The 13,231-nt window shown below is 55.8% G+C and overlaps 7 protein-coding genes across 7 annotated transcripts; 2 read left to right on the top strand and 5 right to left on the bottom strand.

The window, feature by feature from the left end:
- Position 1: 1 nt before the first annotated feature.
- Positions 2–1,544, bottom strand: L969DRAFT_92624 (uncharacterized protein; the record flags this gene model as incomplete). The annotated part of the gene is made up of 2 exons (XM_014714518.1): positions 2–1,145; positions 1,198–1,544. The coding sequence occupies 2 exons, from the start codon at positions 1,542–1,544 to the stop codon at positions 2–4; spliced, it is 1,491 nt and encodes a 496-aa protein (XP_014570004.1).
- A 186-nt stretch (positions 1,545–1,730) lies between these two features.
- Positions 1,731–3,862, bottom strand: L969DRAFT_44824 (uncharacterized protein; the record flags this gene model as incomplete). The annotated part of the gene is made up of 3 exons (XM_014714517.1): positions 1,731–2,050; positions 2,100–3,772; positions 3,822–3,862. The coding sequence occupies 3 exons, from the start codon at positions 3,860–3,862 to the stop codon at positions 1,731–1,733; spliced, it is 2,034 nt and encodes a 677-aa protein (XP_014570003.1).
- A 547-nt stretch (positions 3,863–4,409) lies between these two features.
- On the top strand, positions 4,410–5,153 carry L969DRAFT_92622 (uncharacterized protein; the record flags this gene model as incomplete). Its single annotated transcript, XM_014714516.1, has 4 exons — positions 4,410–4,535; positions 4,587–4,816; positions 4,865–4,982; positions 5,034–5,153. The coding sequence occupies 4 exons, from the start codon at positions 4,410–4,412 to the stop codon at positions 5,151–5,153; spliced, it is 594 nt and encodes a 197-aa protein (XP_014570002.1).
- Positions 5,093–8,044, bottom strand: L969DRAFT_303565 (uncharacterized protein). Its single transcript, XM_014714515.1, has 2 exons — positions 6,771–8,044; positions 5,093–6,719 (listed from the first exon to the last, which is right to left on the bottom strand). Exons 1-2 carry the CDS (start codon positions 7,888–7,890, stop codon positions 5,188–5,190), a joined length of 2,652 nt encoding a protein of 883 aa, XP_014570001.1. The 5' UTR covers positions 7,891–8,044; the 3' UTR covers positions 5,093–5,187.
- Positions 8,007–10,146, bottom strand: L969DRAFT_15407 (uncharacterized protein; the record flags this gene model as incomplete). The annotated part of the gene is made up of 5 exons (XM_014714211.1): positions 8,007–8,579; positions 8,632–8,964; positions 9,014–9,022; positions 9,072–9,141; positions 9,194–10,146. 5 exons carry the CDS (start codon positions 10,144–10,146, stop codon positions 8,007–8,009), a joined length of 1,938 nt encoding a protein of 645 aa, XP_014569697.1.
- An 89-nt stretch (positions 10,147–10,235) lies between these two features.
- L969DRAFT_85161 (uncharacterized protein) lies at positions 10,236–12,170 on the bottom strand. The gene is made up of 6 exons (XM_014714514.1): positions 11,880–12,170; positions 11,268–11,825; positions 11,085–11,220; positions 10,949–11,036; positions 10,710–10,896; positions 10,236–10,659 (listed from the first exon to the last, which is right to left on the bottom strand). Exons 1-6 carry the CDS (start codon positions 12,136–12,138, stop codon positions 10,352–10,354), a joined length of 1,536 nt encoding a protein of 511 aa, XP_014570000.1. The 5' UTR covers positions 12,139–12,170; the 3' UTR covers positions 10,236–10,351.
- A 497-nt stretch (positions 12,171–12,667) lies between these two features.
- L969DRAFT_92618 (uncharacterized protein) lies at positions 12,668–13,167 on the top strand (the record flags this gene model as incomplete). The annotated part of the gene is made up of 2 exons (XM_014714513.1): positions 12,668–12,725; positions 12,788–13,167. The coding sequence occupies 2 exons, from the start codon at positions 12,668–12,670 to the stop codon at positions 13,165–13,167; spliced, it is 438 nt and encodes a 145-aa protein (XP_014569999.1).
- Between the last annotated feature and the right edge of the window lie 64 nt (positions 13,168–13,231).

The following is a 13,231-nucleotide window of genomic DNA, read 5'->3' as shown; positions in this document are numbered from 1 at the left end:
TCTATAGGGCGTAGCCCAATTCGTGCTGCTCGTCTTGGAGCTGAGCTGGGCGGTCTAGTGAATAAGGCAAGACAGTCCTTGGAGGTTCTGGGGGTGCGCGCGGTCGTACCACCGTCAAGGGTGAAGGCGCGGGTGACTCTGTACTTAGCGCGGTATAGTCCGGTGCTGCATAGCCTCGTGCTACGTTCGTTCGAGGCGGCTGCGCTAGGGCTATCGGCGTCAGGTCGGTCGGGTATAGCCGAGCCAAGGAGCTTGCAAAGACAGGCTTCTCATAGGCGGAATTATCAAAATTGACCGGCTGTTCGTCGCCGAGAGAAGCTGTGCTCGGTGGATAATCCGAGTTGCTGCGCTGCATGATCTGCTTCTCCCGCCAAGCCGATGACCGACTGGCGCAAGAATCTCTCAAGCCATAAGCGGCTTCAAAGTCAAGGCCTGGCTGATCGATAGGTGGCATTGGCATGCTTTGACTGCGATCTTGCCTGAAGAAGAAGCGCACGGATTGCCACAGAGCGACGAAGAAGTCGCTCAGATTGAGAGCGTGGCCCATACTCCGCCAGAAACCTGTATGCTTTGCTGAGTCGTCGCGCATGACTTGGTAATAGTCCGATGCCGGGAAGGCGTACAGCTGGAACAGGGCGATGAAGACCATCTCAAAGACCAACAGCATGGCTGACAGGCCATTCGCAATATCGACACTCGAGTAGAAATCTGTTGACCGGAGTATGCCAGCTGATGCGAGCCAGCTGAACAGAAATGACTGATAGAAGGAAAGCGCGACGATCGCTTTGATGGTCATGAACTTTGCCAGCGGTCGTTTCCCTTCTAATTCTTGTCGGCTGAGCGCATACATGACGAAGAGACCATACAATGCAACCGAGACGCTGATAAAGTCGACGCTGGCCAGCCAGACGTGCGCAAATTTAAGCGAGTGTGATTGGACGCAATACAGATTGAGCGCTTCGGTGACGATGGCGGCGAGCGAAATGAGCGGCTTGAGCACGACGAGCTGGAGCACAGAGCACTGTACGGCCGGTATGACATAGGCCTTTGTTGGTCTGTACCGCCAGCAGCAGAAAGGAAAGGGCAATGAGCGCTTGTCCTTGAAGCGCAGCGTTTCTTGCTGTTCCGCCGTTGTTTGGCCAATACTGCTCGATTTTGATCAGCCAAAAGTAGTGAGTCGTATATACGAGGGCATACAAGGTCAACATGAGCGTCAGAAAGGCAGCTATAGCGACAGTCTCGTACAGCGCTTCGACAATGGCGTAGTAATTGAACTCGCGGAACCACACAAAGCTGGCAAAGGCCACGATGGAGAAGACGACGGGCATGAGGAGGATTCGTATGATCTGTCGCTGCTCGAACGGCTGCCGGTAGCTTCTGGCATGGCCCATGATGTTGACGAGGGAGATGACCAGCGCCAATAATGCACATGCGCCGCAGAATGCCAGACCGATCCTGTGAGCGGTGAAGTGAATTCCATCGCTGTCAAGCCAGCTGCTTTCGTCTCGTATAGCCGCACTCGTCTGCGGACAAGTCGCCACCATGGCCCTGAGCCTCGGATTGCTTTGACCGTTGGCTCAAAGTCGCAGACGCGACGACGCGCGCTTTGCACATGTGGGCAAACGCCAAGCCCAGCAATTGGCATCTCAAAGAAGTGTCCCAAGGTCAAGGCCAGGTCCACCGGACTGCAATGCAATGCAATGCAATGCGCAGCACAGCAATGCAACTGTCTAAGCGGTGATGCGAGCTTGCAGACGCGCTAGCGTCGTATGTGAACGCCCTCTCCGATCGAGCTCATCATCAGAGTCATCTTCCGGTCCTGCCAGAGCTGCCCGCCTGATCGCGCGTTCGGTATCCTTGCCCGCAGGACTCGTACGCAGCTCGTCGTCCAGACTGAGTTCATGCGATGTCCACACCGATCTGCCCTGTACCGACTGAGCAGCGAGCGAAGTGAATGAATTTGAGTTGGCGCCGAGCAGTCCGAGCGGTGTGCATTGGCCGGATCGATTCGTCCTGCTCGCCGAGCGACCTAGCGAGCGCTCGGCATAGGCTGTCTGAAGCATCAGTCATGCTTTCGAGTGGATGCGCGAGCGACTTACTGAAGGACTCTGGAGAGGACGGCTGAGCTTCCTCGACGTGCTCGACCTGGCTCAAGTTGTTCTCCTGGAGCGAAGGACGGTGCACATGCGATCTGATGGGCTGAACAACGGGGGATGGAATATGAGGCGCTACGCGTGAATTGGCGACCACCTTGCCGAGCGAGGGACGTGAAGGGGCTCTTTGTCGATGACTCTCATGAGGTCCGATGATGACAGAGGAAGAAGACCGGTCGCTTCGACCTGATCGGCTCGATTCGGTACGGTCCATATACGTAGACTGTGTTCTGGTCAGCTTTGACATTGCCACTGGCCGCCGGGATCGACTTCGGCTACGACTTTGCCGGGATTCGGGTCTAGCGAATCGGCCCCGTCTTGCGTGTATCCGCAATGATTGCTCGGATGCGTCGGAATCGACAGACCCTGAAGCTAAGCTGTCATCTGATTGAGATCCTTCCTCCTCCGAACTCAGGTCAGAGTCCGTCAAGGGCGAGGCCGCTCTCATTTGCGGTATCCGACGGGACGCAGGCACGTCGTCCTTGAAGTCGCCTCGCTGGAGATGTTTGCGACTCTGCGTTGAGCCGTCAGATTGAGAAGAGCGAGCGCGTAATGATGCTGTATGCGGCAAGAGATCGCGCGTGTGTCTGATCGAGCCGTTTGTCGAGGCAGATGCTGAACCTGAGCCTCTGTCCAGCGGTGTGGTCGTCTTGACAGAAGAGCTCGCAGATGCGACTGCCCCCGAGATGACCGAGCGGGCATCAGAAGCTGCAGTGAAGGGTCTCGCTTGGCTAGGACCGCTATTGTGGGGTGGGGTATCTTGAGTATGCGCGTGTGGGTTTGAAGAGCGAAGGTCATGATGTCGGTGTCCGCTGCGATTATGGTACATGGGGTACATGCTCGAATAATTGTGTTTGGCCGGCGAAGACGGCGAACCGGCGTTGGCAGATACGAATGAGGGTGATGCTGCTTTTGTATGCGAAGGCGAGACAGCGTACAGATGCAATGCCGTCGGTCGATGCGATGAGCGCTCCGGGCTGTCCTCCAAGACAGGATGCTGTGAGCTCATATGAACTGGCTGATCTTCGTTCTGCTCTTCGGAGCAAGTCAGTCCGGACGGGAACAGTATGCTCTCGCCCGTCTCTTGGGTCAAGATGGAGGCGATGCCGTCTGTATCTCCTGATTGGCTATCGAGGCCCGTCGTGCTGATCGATGACGTCTCGCTGCCTCGTTCAGCGCGACGAGATCCATAGCCGGGCGACGCTCCAAATCGATGATCGTGAACGGATGGCCGAGGCGCGCCGCTCGAGCTCGTGACCGGTTGCGGAGCATGTTTGGCTGGTCTCTTGACGCTCGTTTGCTTCGTCAATCCCATTGTGGCAGGCGCCGCATCGCTTGGCGCCGGACTGCCTGGCTTACTGCTCGAGAACCACTGCGCGATCCGCTTGACGCTCGGGACTGAGTTCAGGTGGCCATTCTTGCGCTGCTCCTCTGGCTCAGAGTGTCCAAGACGACTCGGAGATTGGCGTTCGAGAGTTTGTGGCTTCAAGCGAGGGGACTGGTAGGATCTCGAGCGATTTTGGTTCGCCTCCTCCTCGTCGCGATCAAACTTGCTCTTGAGTGACTCGCGCTGCGCCTGGACTTTGCACACATCCGAGCAATAGATCGATCCTTCGCGTCTGGACCAGCTGTCAGGCTCTCTTCTAAGGTATGAGGCAAGGGACCTACTCTAGCCCTCTTTCGCATACGAGGCACCAACTGAGATCCATGGCCGTCCAAAGCGCTCAACGGCAGCACTAGCGCTAGCTACACGTGTCCGGCGCTGTTTGTTGGCTGACCCGCAGGTGTCTTGCTGGTTCAAGAGACTGCAAGTGACTCGCTAGATCGGCATGTGAGCTATTGGAGGGTGACAGGGCGGCGACCAAAGCAGGCCTCGATGCTTGCTTGAATGTGCCAAAGCGGCGGGCCAGACGACGTTGTGTAGGCTCCGACACGTGCTGAGCGTCGTTGAAGGACGTATGAGCCAGTTGCCGGGGCTCTGCTCTTTGTGGAGTTGGCGCCCGCTTGGTCGCGGCCTGAACGTCTTTGTGGGTTAGCCTGCCGATCCTGCCAATCCTACGGGATGATGCGATGAATACACTCGTCGATAGGCGGAGTGGCAGTACAAGACGGAGGCCAGCTGACCTTCTCGCCTGCTCAACGTTTTCAAAAGCAGTTAGCTCGGTGTTCAAGCAATCCGGGGAACAGCAGGTGGCGACGACGGGAACCGACGCCGAGGAAATTGCGCGCGGCTCACACGCGAGCGAGCGAGAGGGCATGTCGCTGCCTCGCGCTCTGCAAGGCGGGTTTGCTCCTTCGGAACTCCAGTTCGGCCCAGAACAAGATGTCCTCGTCGAGATCGTGCCGCTCTTCCGAATGCAAACGCCGTTCCGACTGACAGGCGTTCGTCGCGCTCCTTGAACTCTCGCGCTTGCTCTGACTCGTTCGGCGCAGAAATTGAACGGCAAGAGTCGTACCGTCGGCCCTTTTGAGCCTCCCAGACGAGCTCGAATACCACTATGGCTGGCCGTCACGCTCAAAAGGAAAAGGAAGTGCCGAATCGTCGCGCCGCCATGGATGCTGCTAGAGAAATTAGAGGAGCTCTTGCGAGAGGACACGACATCGCTGGGCTTCAGTGCGCTGCCATTCTGCTATATGGAGATATCGCGCGTGTTGCTCGAGGTGTAAGTAGTCCGTACGCCTGTTGACACCCAAGCTCAAGGGGCGGACAGCGCCTCGGACGACATCCCCGATGCTGCCAGGATACGCATGATCCTTAAAGACCTCCGAGAGGTCAGGCAAAGCAAGACACGCAGAGGTGTCGAAGCAATCAATACGACTCATCTCGAGGTGACCTTCAAGCATTAGACTTCCGTATGGACAGAGCTGACTTGGCTATAGATGACCAACATCTCCCAACTCGAGCTCAACGAGATCCGGCCCTTCTTCACGCTAGCAATGAAGCGGATGATTGCACTCGATCCCGGCGATCCGAGTGGCAAGATTCACGACGAGCTATGACATTACAGATCAACAAACAGCTGTTGTTGTACATCTAAGAAGCAATACTGCGCAGGATATCATCGAAAGCATTGGAGCGTGTCCGCGAGTCCTGTCTGACGTGCGCAAACGGAACTTCCACGCCTTGCATGCCGGTCTGAGTGTTAGCCGCAGCGGGATCATCTAGCAGCGCCATGAGGCTGTCCAGATCGAACTGGCCTTTGCCGATGCCAGATTCAGCATTCGAAGGCTGATCGTAGCTTGCAAAGTTGAAGTAGCTCTCATCTATCTCGGGAGCAGCCGGTAGACTTGTCGCGAAGCCAGATGTATCGAAGGGGTCGCGCCATGAAGGAGCGTCCGGAGGTGCAAAGTCATTGCCTGCGAGCTCATCACTCGCCGAGACAATGGGCTCAGGGACCTCCGGCAAGATCTCGACGGGACTCGAATCAAGAGCCGGGCGGAACGTAGGCCGGGCTAATATCGTCGGATCTGCTCGAAAGAGCTTCTCCAAGATCGACTGATCTATGCCCAGTAAGCTCTTGTGGCTCGATAGCGCTGCGAAGCTGTCAGAGATCTCCTTGTATTCTGCTTCATTGTTGTCGGCAGAAACCGAGGCAGAGTAGGCAAGCCGAGCAGGCGAGCCAGTACCCGATCGTTGACCACCATGTTGACTCTGCAGATGATGCGGCGACGAGACTTTGCGAGCAAGCTTGGGTCCGTGAGAAAGGTACTTTGCCTCGTCGCCCTCTTGTGCCGACTTCGAGTCAGAACTGCTCATCGGTTGTAGGTGAGAGGCAGAAGGCGTAGATGTCCCGCTCGATGCGCGATTAGCTTGATACTCTTGCAGCTTGGTACGAGCGGTCAACCGCAGTTTATGCAACCGCGGTAGGAATTCTCGGGTCGGCATGTCATGAGGCGCCTCTCTGAGAAGATTCGAGATGCCAAGACAGAGGAGATCCCACGCAAACCGTGCCAAGAGGCTCCCGGGCGATCTGATGAGCAACAGTGCGAGACAGATGCCGGCGTTGAAAACATGAAAGGCGAACATGAATCGCGAAGCGAGGGCTTCGTAGCTATCAAGCGCCGATTTTACAGTCGTGATGATGTCACGACAGGCTGTCACGATGACCGCGACGACCGAGGCGGCGTACTTGCTCTCAAGAGGCTCGTCAGGATTGTTGAGCAGGGCCTGAGCAAAGTGGCTCTTGTGAAGAGAGATAAGTGTCTCCGCATACATGACAGTTGTGAAATGCTGCTGTATGGCCTGATCACGAGTCGGCGCGATTACTTGCTGCATAGCCGACTCAAAGACGGCATCGTGACTCAGCGTCTCGGGCAGTTCCGACTTGAGCTGCTGCCATTCGGCGGAGAGCGCTGTGACAGTCTCATAAGTGGCATTGTTGACGCCGTGGACTTCGTCGCCGACTTTGCCCATAAACTTTGTCAGCTTGCATTTCGCCTGGAAGAAATCGATATGGCTCGAGCTTCCCAGCGAGTCGAATGACGGCGGCAATGTATCGAATTGGCTATCGGCGATCGCGTAAGGTCGACCGAGCAGTAAGGCTTGCGCTCGATCGAAGAACATGCCTAGACCCTATCTGTGAGACGATCCTGGCATCCATGAGCAAGATGACGCACATTCGTACCACATCGCGCGTCTCTGCTCGAGCTCTACGCCCTCAAGTCCCCAAAGCTTGCCATCACGATGCAAGCCCATTGCCAATGACAGTCTGACGGCAAGGCCAACGATCGGCCACGAATGGTCTGCTGGATTCCTGTGCGTACAGTGGTAGTATCGAGAGCTAAGCATGAGCGTCAGAACAGATGCGAGAGTTGTGTGGGTCATAAAGCGCGACGAGGCGATACAGGCTTGACTGATACAATGGTATCGATGGGCGTCACGCCTCGGATCTCGTGCGTTGGGCATGAAGAGCGCGCCGATGCTCATAATGGCGAAGAGAAGCGCGAGACGGTGCGGATGGACGGCATTGGCTTCGGTGGCATCATACGCCGGCACGACGTAAGTCGAAAAGGCATGATCTTCTCGCATAGGCATGAGACAGCAGGCCACTCTGTCGAAGAAGCTCTTGACAAACGCCTCGCCTTGTGCACGAGGCGGCAGTAGTGACCTCAGGTATTTGATCTCGAACCCGCCGGCAAGGGGAAACGCGCTGGGATGGTTGACTGCACGTTGCTGTCGAGGCGGCAGGGCTTCTGTATCTGACAGGTCCTCAGATGACGACGTGTAGGCGTCGTAAGCCTCTGCATCTTCGAGGAAGGCCGAGCCTGCTGCGCTAAAGCCGTGAAATGTGCTTTCGTCCTCGCCCTTAAGCGTCAGGAGGGCGAGCTGCTGATCTGCATCGCTGCCTGCCCGCTGACTCGTCCCACTGCTTCCGGGCGAGACAGAGTGGTGAGCAGTCCCCGCTGGAGATTGTACCGCTGTTGCAGGATCCAGACCTGCCCGTCGCAAGGCGGCTTCAAGCTGCTTCACTCGCTCTGTGAGCTGAGCGATCTCTTTCGTCTTGTTTCTGGACTCCTTGAGCACGCCATCTGGACAGAGGTGGCCGCAGCCTCGCTTGACACAAGCTGCGCAGGGCCATGTTCGACTGCACTTGAGCTTCAATCGCTTGCACTCTTTGCATGACGCCGTCTTTGATCTTGGCTGTCCGTAACTCGTCATCGCCTTGCGTGGCTGGCCATGCTCATCCGTCGAGGGTCGTGGGAAAGGATCAGGTGCCCAGCCGTTGCCTGATGCCATCCTGATCCCTCAGACCCGTTCACGTTGACTTCTCGACAGTCACGAACGCCAAGAGTGTCAATTTGTCTCAGACGCGATGACCACACGCACAACAACAGGAATGGGATTATGAGTGATTAGGCCGACGCGCGGTCGGCTTTTTCGGAAGTGAACGTTGCCGCTGGTCGTGCTCTGTGGCGTAGAGTAGCATGAGGCGCGGCCTCCTTGCCGAATTCGGTGCCAGCGATACCCGTGTCGGGCGCGACGGCGTATCCTTCGCCGGTCGCTCGACCTGCTTCTCCGCCCAGCGAGACGAGAACGGCCTCGGAATCAGCGGTAGGCGAGTCGAGCACAGCTAGCTCTTCCGGACTGAAGACGCGCGGAACGTAGAGTGTGCGGTAGACCATGAGACCCGCAAAGAAGACGGGGAATGAGATGCCAGCAAGCGTCTGGCTGACCGCAACAGAAGCGCCAAAGACGAACCACTGGACAGAGATGAAGCGAAGTATGGTTCTCTTGCTCACTTTGAGTAGCGGATGATCGACAGGCGTCATCTTCGGATCGCGAAGCAGAAAGAGCGTTTTGTGTAGGATCCCGTTGTTTTCGACAGACGCCCATCCGACCATGAGGAATACGCCTGCAAAGAGAGCGCGTGGCATGGTACCTAGAGCCACAAGAAACGGTCGGGTCATTGTTGCGAGCGTCAAGAGCTAGATCAGTGTCAGCTCGGGGAAATCTGCAGGATGGATGAAGGTGGCCTACACCCATGGCAAGATGGCTGACGCGCTGTTCCACTACCCGGCTCAACACGACCTTTTGCGGTCGCCTTCTGATAGCCTGCTCGCTTTTCTCCCCCAGCAGAGGCTCGTCTTCTGCCCTCGTATCATCTACTTGCTTGAAGACCGCCAATCCCTCTGTGTGATAGGGCGCTTGAGGTACGAGACCATTAGGCGCTGGCAGCCCGAGTAGGCCAGAGACTAGCGTGGTGATTCCCAGCAAGAAAAAGTCCCAGTGGAAGCCGGCAGGGCGCTTGATGGGGAACTGTCGCGCTTGAGCCATGACGGATGAGATCTGATGATCGACATAGAACAGCAGCTGTGTCACTAGATTAGCATTAGCGACGATCCAAGACATAGCGACTGACTGTAACAAGCTGCAGCAATCTTGTCAGCGGATGGTGTGGCTGCTTGCTGAGTACGTACGAGTCCAAAGGGAATAGCAACAAAGATCCATTTGATCGGCAGCTCCCAAAAGTGCACCAACCAGCTTCGACTGACAGCAAAGCATCAGATCGCGCATCTCTCGCCAGAACTACTGTACTCACTCTGTCGATGGATAAAAGCTTCGGGTGATTGGCAGCTTCTCAATGTTTGCGCTCTTGAGGTCGCCTGGAATGTGGACGAAGCCAGTAAAGAAGAGGATGCCGGCAATGAATGCATAATCCTTCAAGCCTTTGCGAAGCCAGAAAGGCCCGATGTGATATCTGCTGCCAACTCGCTCGACAAGATAAACGCAGATTGCGAAAAGTACCGCGACGAGGACTGATAGCCAGCCATCGACCTGAGTGTGGTCAAACTCGTACAGCAACAGCTCGACACCCTTTTGGATGTAGATGACACCAACATAGGCGCCAAAGGTCTCGCTCGTCATGTCTGTAATGAAGCGCGTGTAGTCTGCCAAGTTGATGATTGCCACGAGCCAGTGCGATACGGCAGACCAGATGAAGACCCAGGCTTGGAACTGGAGATAGTTGACGCCATGTCGTACAACGACGATGTCATAATTTGTATAGTTGAACAGGTTGATCAGACCGGTGACGCCCACGATTGTCAATGGCTGACACGAGAAGAGGGGGAACACGATGGCGGCCAGTGCTGAAGCGAGGATGCCTTCGTTGAGACCATATTGACCGTTGGTTCGGTGGTTCATGTCAAGCAGATAGGCGATGGCCGGCATGAGGTTGATGAAGTACATCCTGATGCACGCCACCGTCGTTGTGTAGGCATTCTGCTTTGAGGCAAAGGCAATGGTCCAGTCTGTGCGATAGTAAGGCAGTCGACGCTTGATATCGTGACAGATGCCTCGAAAGGGAGTGTATTGATACCCCAGAGAGCGTTGGGACCATGGCAGGCCCTCGGCTTGGCGATCCCACTCATCGCCGGACGTGCTGCCTGTGCGAGTATTGTCCGAGCTTGCTGCCCTTGTATCACTCCCACTCTCCGTCGTCCTCGAGTTCGACGGCTTCACCCCGCCTTGCTCTGCATCTCTGTCCTCCATCTCTGTAAGCTCACAGACCGGGGTAAATCTACGTCGACTTGCCGCGCCAAGCCGGGGGGCATCAGTACTCAATCCAAACAGAGATCTCAGGTCTTCGAGCTAGCAGATCAGGGTACAGTGCAATGCGACGACAGAAGCCAGAAGGTGAGTTCCAGCTCGTCTCAAGTCTGAAAGTATGGGCAAGAGTCTCCCCAAGGCTAACGGTCTACGCGCCGTTGACTCTTGCTCTTTTAGCTGTAGGCTCGCCGTTCGCATGTCCGTTCGCATGCGTCTTGACACCGTTAGTATGGCCATTGGTCTCTGGCGCGGTGCCATTGGAGCTGGCGTTCGATGCCGAACGGTGTCGTTGAATCAACTTATCCAACACCTTCGATTGGCCGACTTCGAGTTCGCCGGCGTGAATGGCACGATGGTAGACTCGCAAGAGGGCATCGACGTCCTCCATCGATTGTGTCTTGACGTCCGCAAGTTCCTTGATCTTCGATGTCACATCCTTGACTTGCTCGTCCGTCACTGCATCTGAGACGTCAGCCACGCATTTCTCAGTACGAGCTGATACGCACGCTCGAGGTTGAGCTGGTTGACACGAGATTTGACGGCGTTCCAGCCGGTGAGACGATGGCCGATCGAGACGTATCGCGACATGCCAAAGTCTTGCGGGTTGAGAATCTCGTACGTAGATGGGTTTGCGAGGATCGCCTTGGCGTGAATGCCAGCCTTGTGGGTGAAGGCACAGAAGCCGGTGATGTGCTGTGCAAGCGTGAGCTGAGTCATTGTAACCCTTCTTACTGCTGCAACTCACATTGTTGAAAGGCACAGAGATTTGTACCGCATCGGCAACCAAATTTTCGATCTCTCTGATTGCCGGCAGGTTGTATTTGCCCTTGACGCTGTCGAAGATGTGAGCGAGAGCGCCTGCAGGGTCCAAGGAGGCTTACTATTCCGGGTCGCAGACATACATACGGGCCAGGAAGCCTCCGAGCGGCGTGATGCCGTTGCGCTCGCCAATGCCGAGCACGGACGTGTCGATATGGGTCGCACCGGCTTCGAGTGCGCAGAAAGCGTTAGCAATGGCTGCAAGCTTCATCAGCGAGCGCTGACACGAACCACGCGAAACCTACAGCAACCGGTGTCTTCGTGGAAGTGACACTCGATATCCGCTCGAACGCAGCCACGCAAGGTTCGAACGAGTTCATAGACTTGTCGAGGGTTGGCGCAACCTACAGTGTCGGCTATGCCGACGCGATTGACACCAATCTTGTCGACAGCGCGATAGACGGAAAGCAAGTCGACCAAATCGGATCTGAATGAGTCCTCCGACGAAAATCTGATTTCTATACCCTTCGACTTGACAAATTCGATGACTTCGACGGCAGTCTTGATGATCCATGTCATGTCCTTGCCGTGCGAGTGAGTGCGCAATTGCTGCGATGTACCAATGACGACATCAACACCATCAACGCCAGTCTCGACAGCTATCTTGGCATCCTCCATGTTGCATCGGATGTGGGTCAAAATCTTGGCCTTGAGTCCGAGCTTGCAGATTGCCTCACAATGGGCTCGGCTTTCCGCGCTTGCAGCTGGAGACGTGAGTTCGATGTAGTCGACACCAAAATCTGAGAGCGCGGTTGCAATCTTGACCTTGGTCTCGAGATCGAAGAAGGCATTGGCAAATTGCTCTGCCAAACGAGTCATAAGGCGCGTTCCTCAGAGTCTTTGCCAGCAGTACTCACCGCCTTCGCGCAACGTCGACTCGATGACCTTGAAAGAAGATGTGTTGGACAGCAAGTCGCCATAGCGAGGCGCATATGGGTTGAGTGGCCTGCCATTGCTGCTGTCGGCTGCATCATGCTGGGCCCGCTGCTGCACACGAGCGGCAGGAGCGATGTTCTGTTCGTCGAGCAAAACATGCGTCTCGCTCAGCTCCTCTGTCGTCGCATTGGGGTTGACATCTGTCGTCTCATGTAGACCATTGCTCACGCCCGGGCACATCTTGACAGGTTGACAGCTCGGCGGTCTTCTTTACGTCAAATCTAAAGAGAAATGATTTGCCGCGGCAACCCCCACATCTCCACCTTTTGCCGGACACGTCATCGGCTCGTTTGCCTCGCCCAGCATTTCTGAGCCGGTTCAGATTATCCCTCGTCCCTCTCTCATCAGATGCTCCCATTCTCGTCCTCTCACGAGCATGGACGAGACACTAGTCAGCATGAGCCGACAGTCTGATGGAAACACGGCCTCCGATGGGAGGGTAGCTGCAGACCGTTTGCCTGATACGAACGCCAGCCGGCAAAGCGTGACTGGCGGACAAGAGATCAAAGCTCTCGACAGTCAGACGCTGACGAAATCACATACATGTTCCGCAGAGTTCCGCCAAATTCGGGGCATCAAGCTGTCGCTCCAAGAATCCCAATCTGTTGCGCCTCTGTACGATCAACATTGGATGAAGCATACGACTCTACATGAAGTCTATCAAGAAGACACGGTCAGGCAGACTCACCCAAGGCCAGATATTAACCGGATGACCGTCGAAGCTAGTGTCACTGCTCGGCAAGATCAGATCGTCCTCACGGACTCTAGTAAGCCTGCTTTGCAACTGTCGCATGATTGGTCGGCCTAAGGCTTTGAATCTTGCTCGCAGCTCCCAAGCCTCGCATACGATTTGCGGAACCGGACAAGATCTGGCCTGAATGCTCGGGATCCACAGATGAGCTCGATGCGCCCGATCTGGATCGAGTGGACAAAGTTACCATCTGGCTCGAATCATTCGGACAGCATAGTCGCTTTGAGGATCCCGAGCTTGCCAATTCAGCATGTACACATTCCGGCTCTGATTCGCAGTTGTTAGCCTATAGAAGTACGGGAGACGAGAAGTATCGGCCACCACCGCCGCTCAAGGGCATCTTGCGCGACCGTCGAGCGCTTACATCCCAGGATCAGCTCTGTCACCTGATAACGACCCAAATTGTAGCACCCGCTACTGCAGCGGTCGATTACTTGATAAGCCTGATATATTGGTAGATTTGAGTACATGCAGTTTTGTCACAACATGATATGAGGTGGTCAAGTCTCCCGTGTGGACGTA

The sequence above is a fragment of the Mixia osmundae genome, assembly GCF_000708205.1.
Source record: "Mixia osmundae IAM 14324 unplaced genomic scaffold scaffold_2, whole genome shotgun sequence".
Taxonomy (NCBI): domain Eukaryota; kingdom Fungi; phylum Basidiomycota; class Mixiomycetes; order Mixiales; family Mixiaceae; genus Mixia; species Mixia osmundae.
This window is presented reverse-complemented; position numbering and strand designations above follow the sequence as displayed.

Bases quoted from the DNA above. Each gene is read 5' to 3' on its own strand.
- L969DRAFT_303565 (XM_014714515.1), bottom strand. From the start codon at position 7,890: ATGGCATCAGGCAACGGCTGGGCACCTGATCCTTTCCCACGACCCTCG. The intron at 6,720-6,770 runs GTGCGTCATCTT...GATAGGGTCTAG, and splicing joins ACGCGCGATGTGGTACGAAT to GCATGTTCTTCGATCGAGCG.
- L969DRAFT_85161 (XM_014714514.1), bottom strand. From the start codon at position 12,138: ATGTGCCCGGGCGTGAGCAATGGTCTACATGAGACGACAGATGTCAAC. The intron at 11,221-11,267 runs GTAGGTTTCGCG...TGAAGCTTGCAG, and splicing joins CCACGAAGACACCGGTTGCT to CCATTGCTAACGCTTTCTGC. The intron at 10,660-10,709 runs GTGCGTATCAGC...TCTCAGATGCAG, and splicing joins CAACCAGCTCAACCTCGAGC to TGACGGACGAGCAAGTCAAG.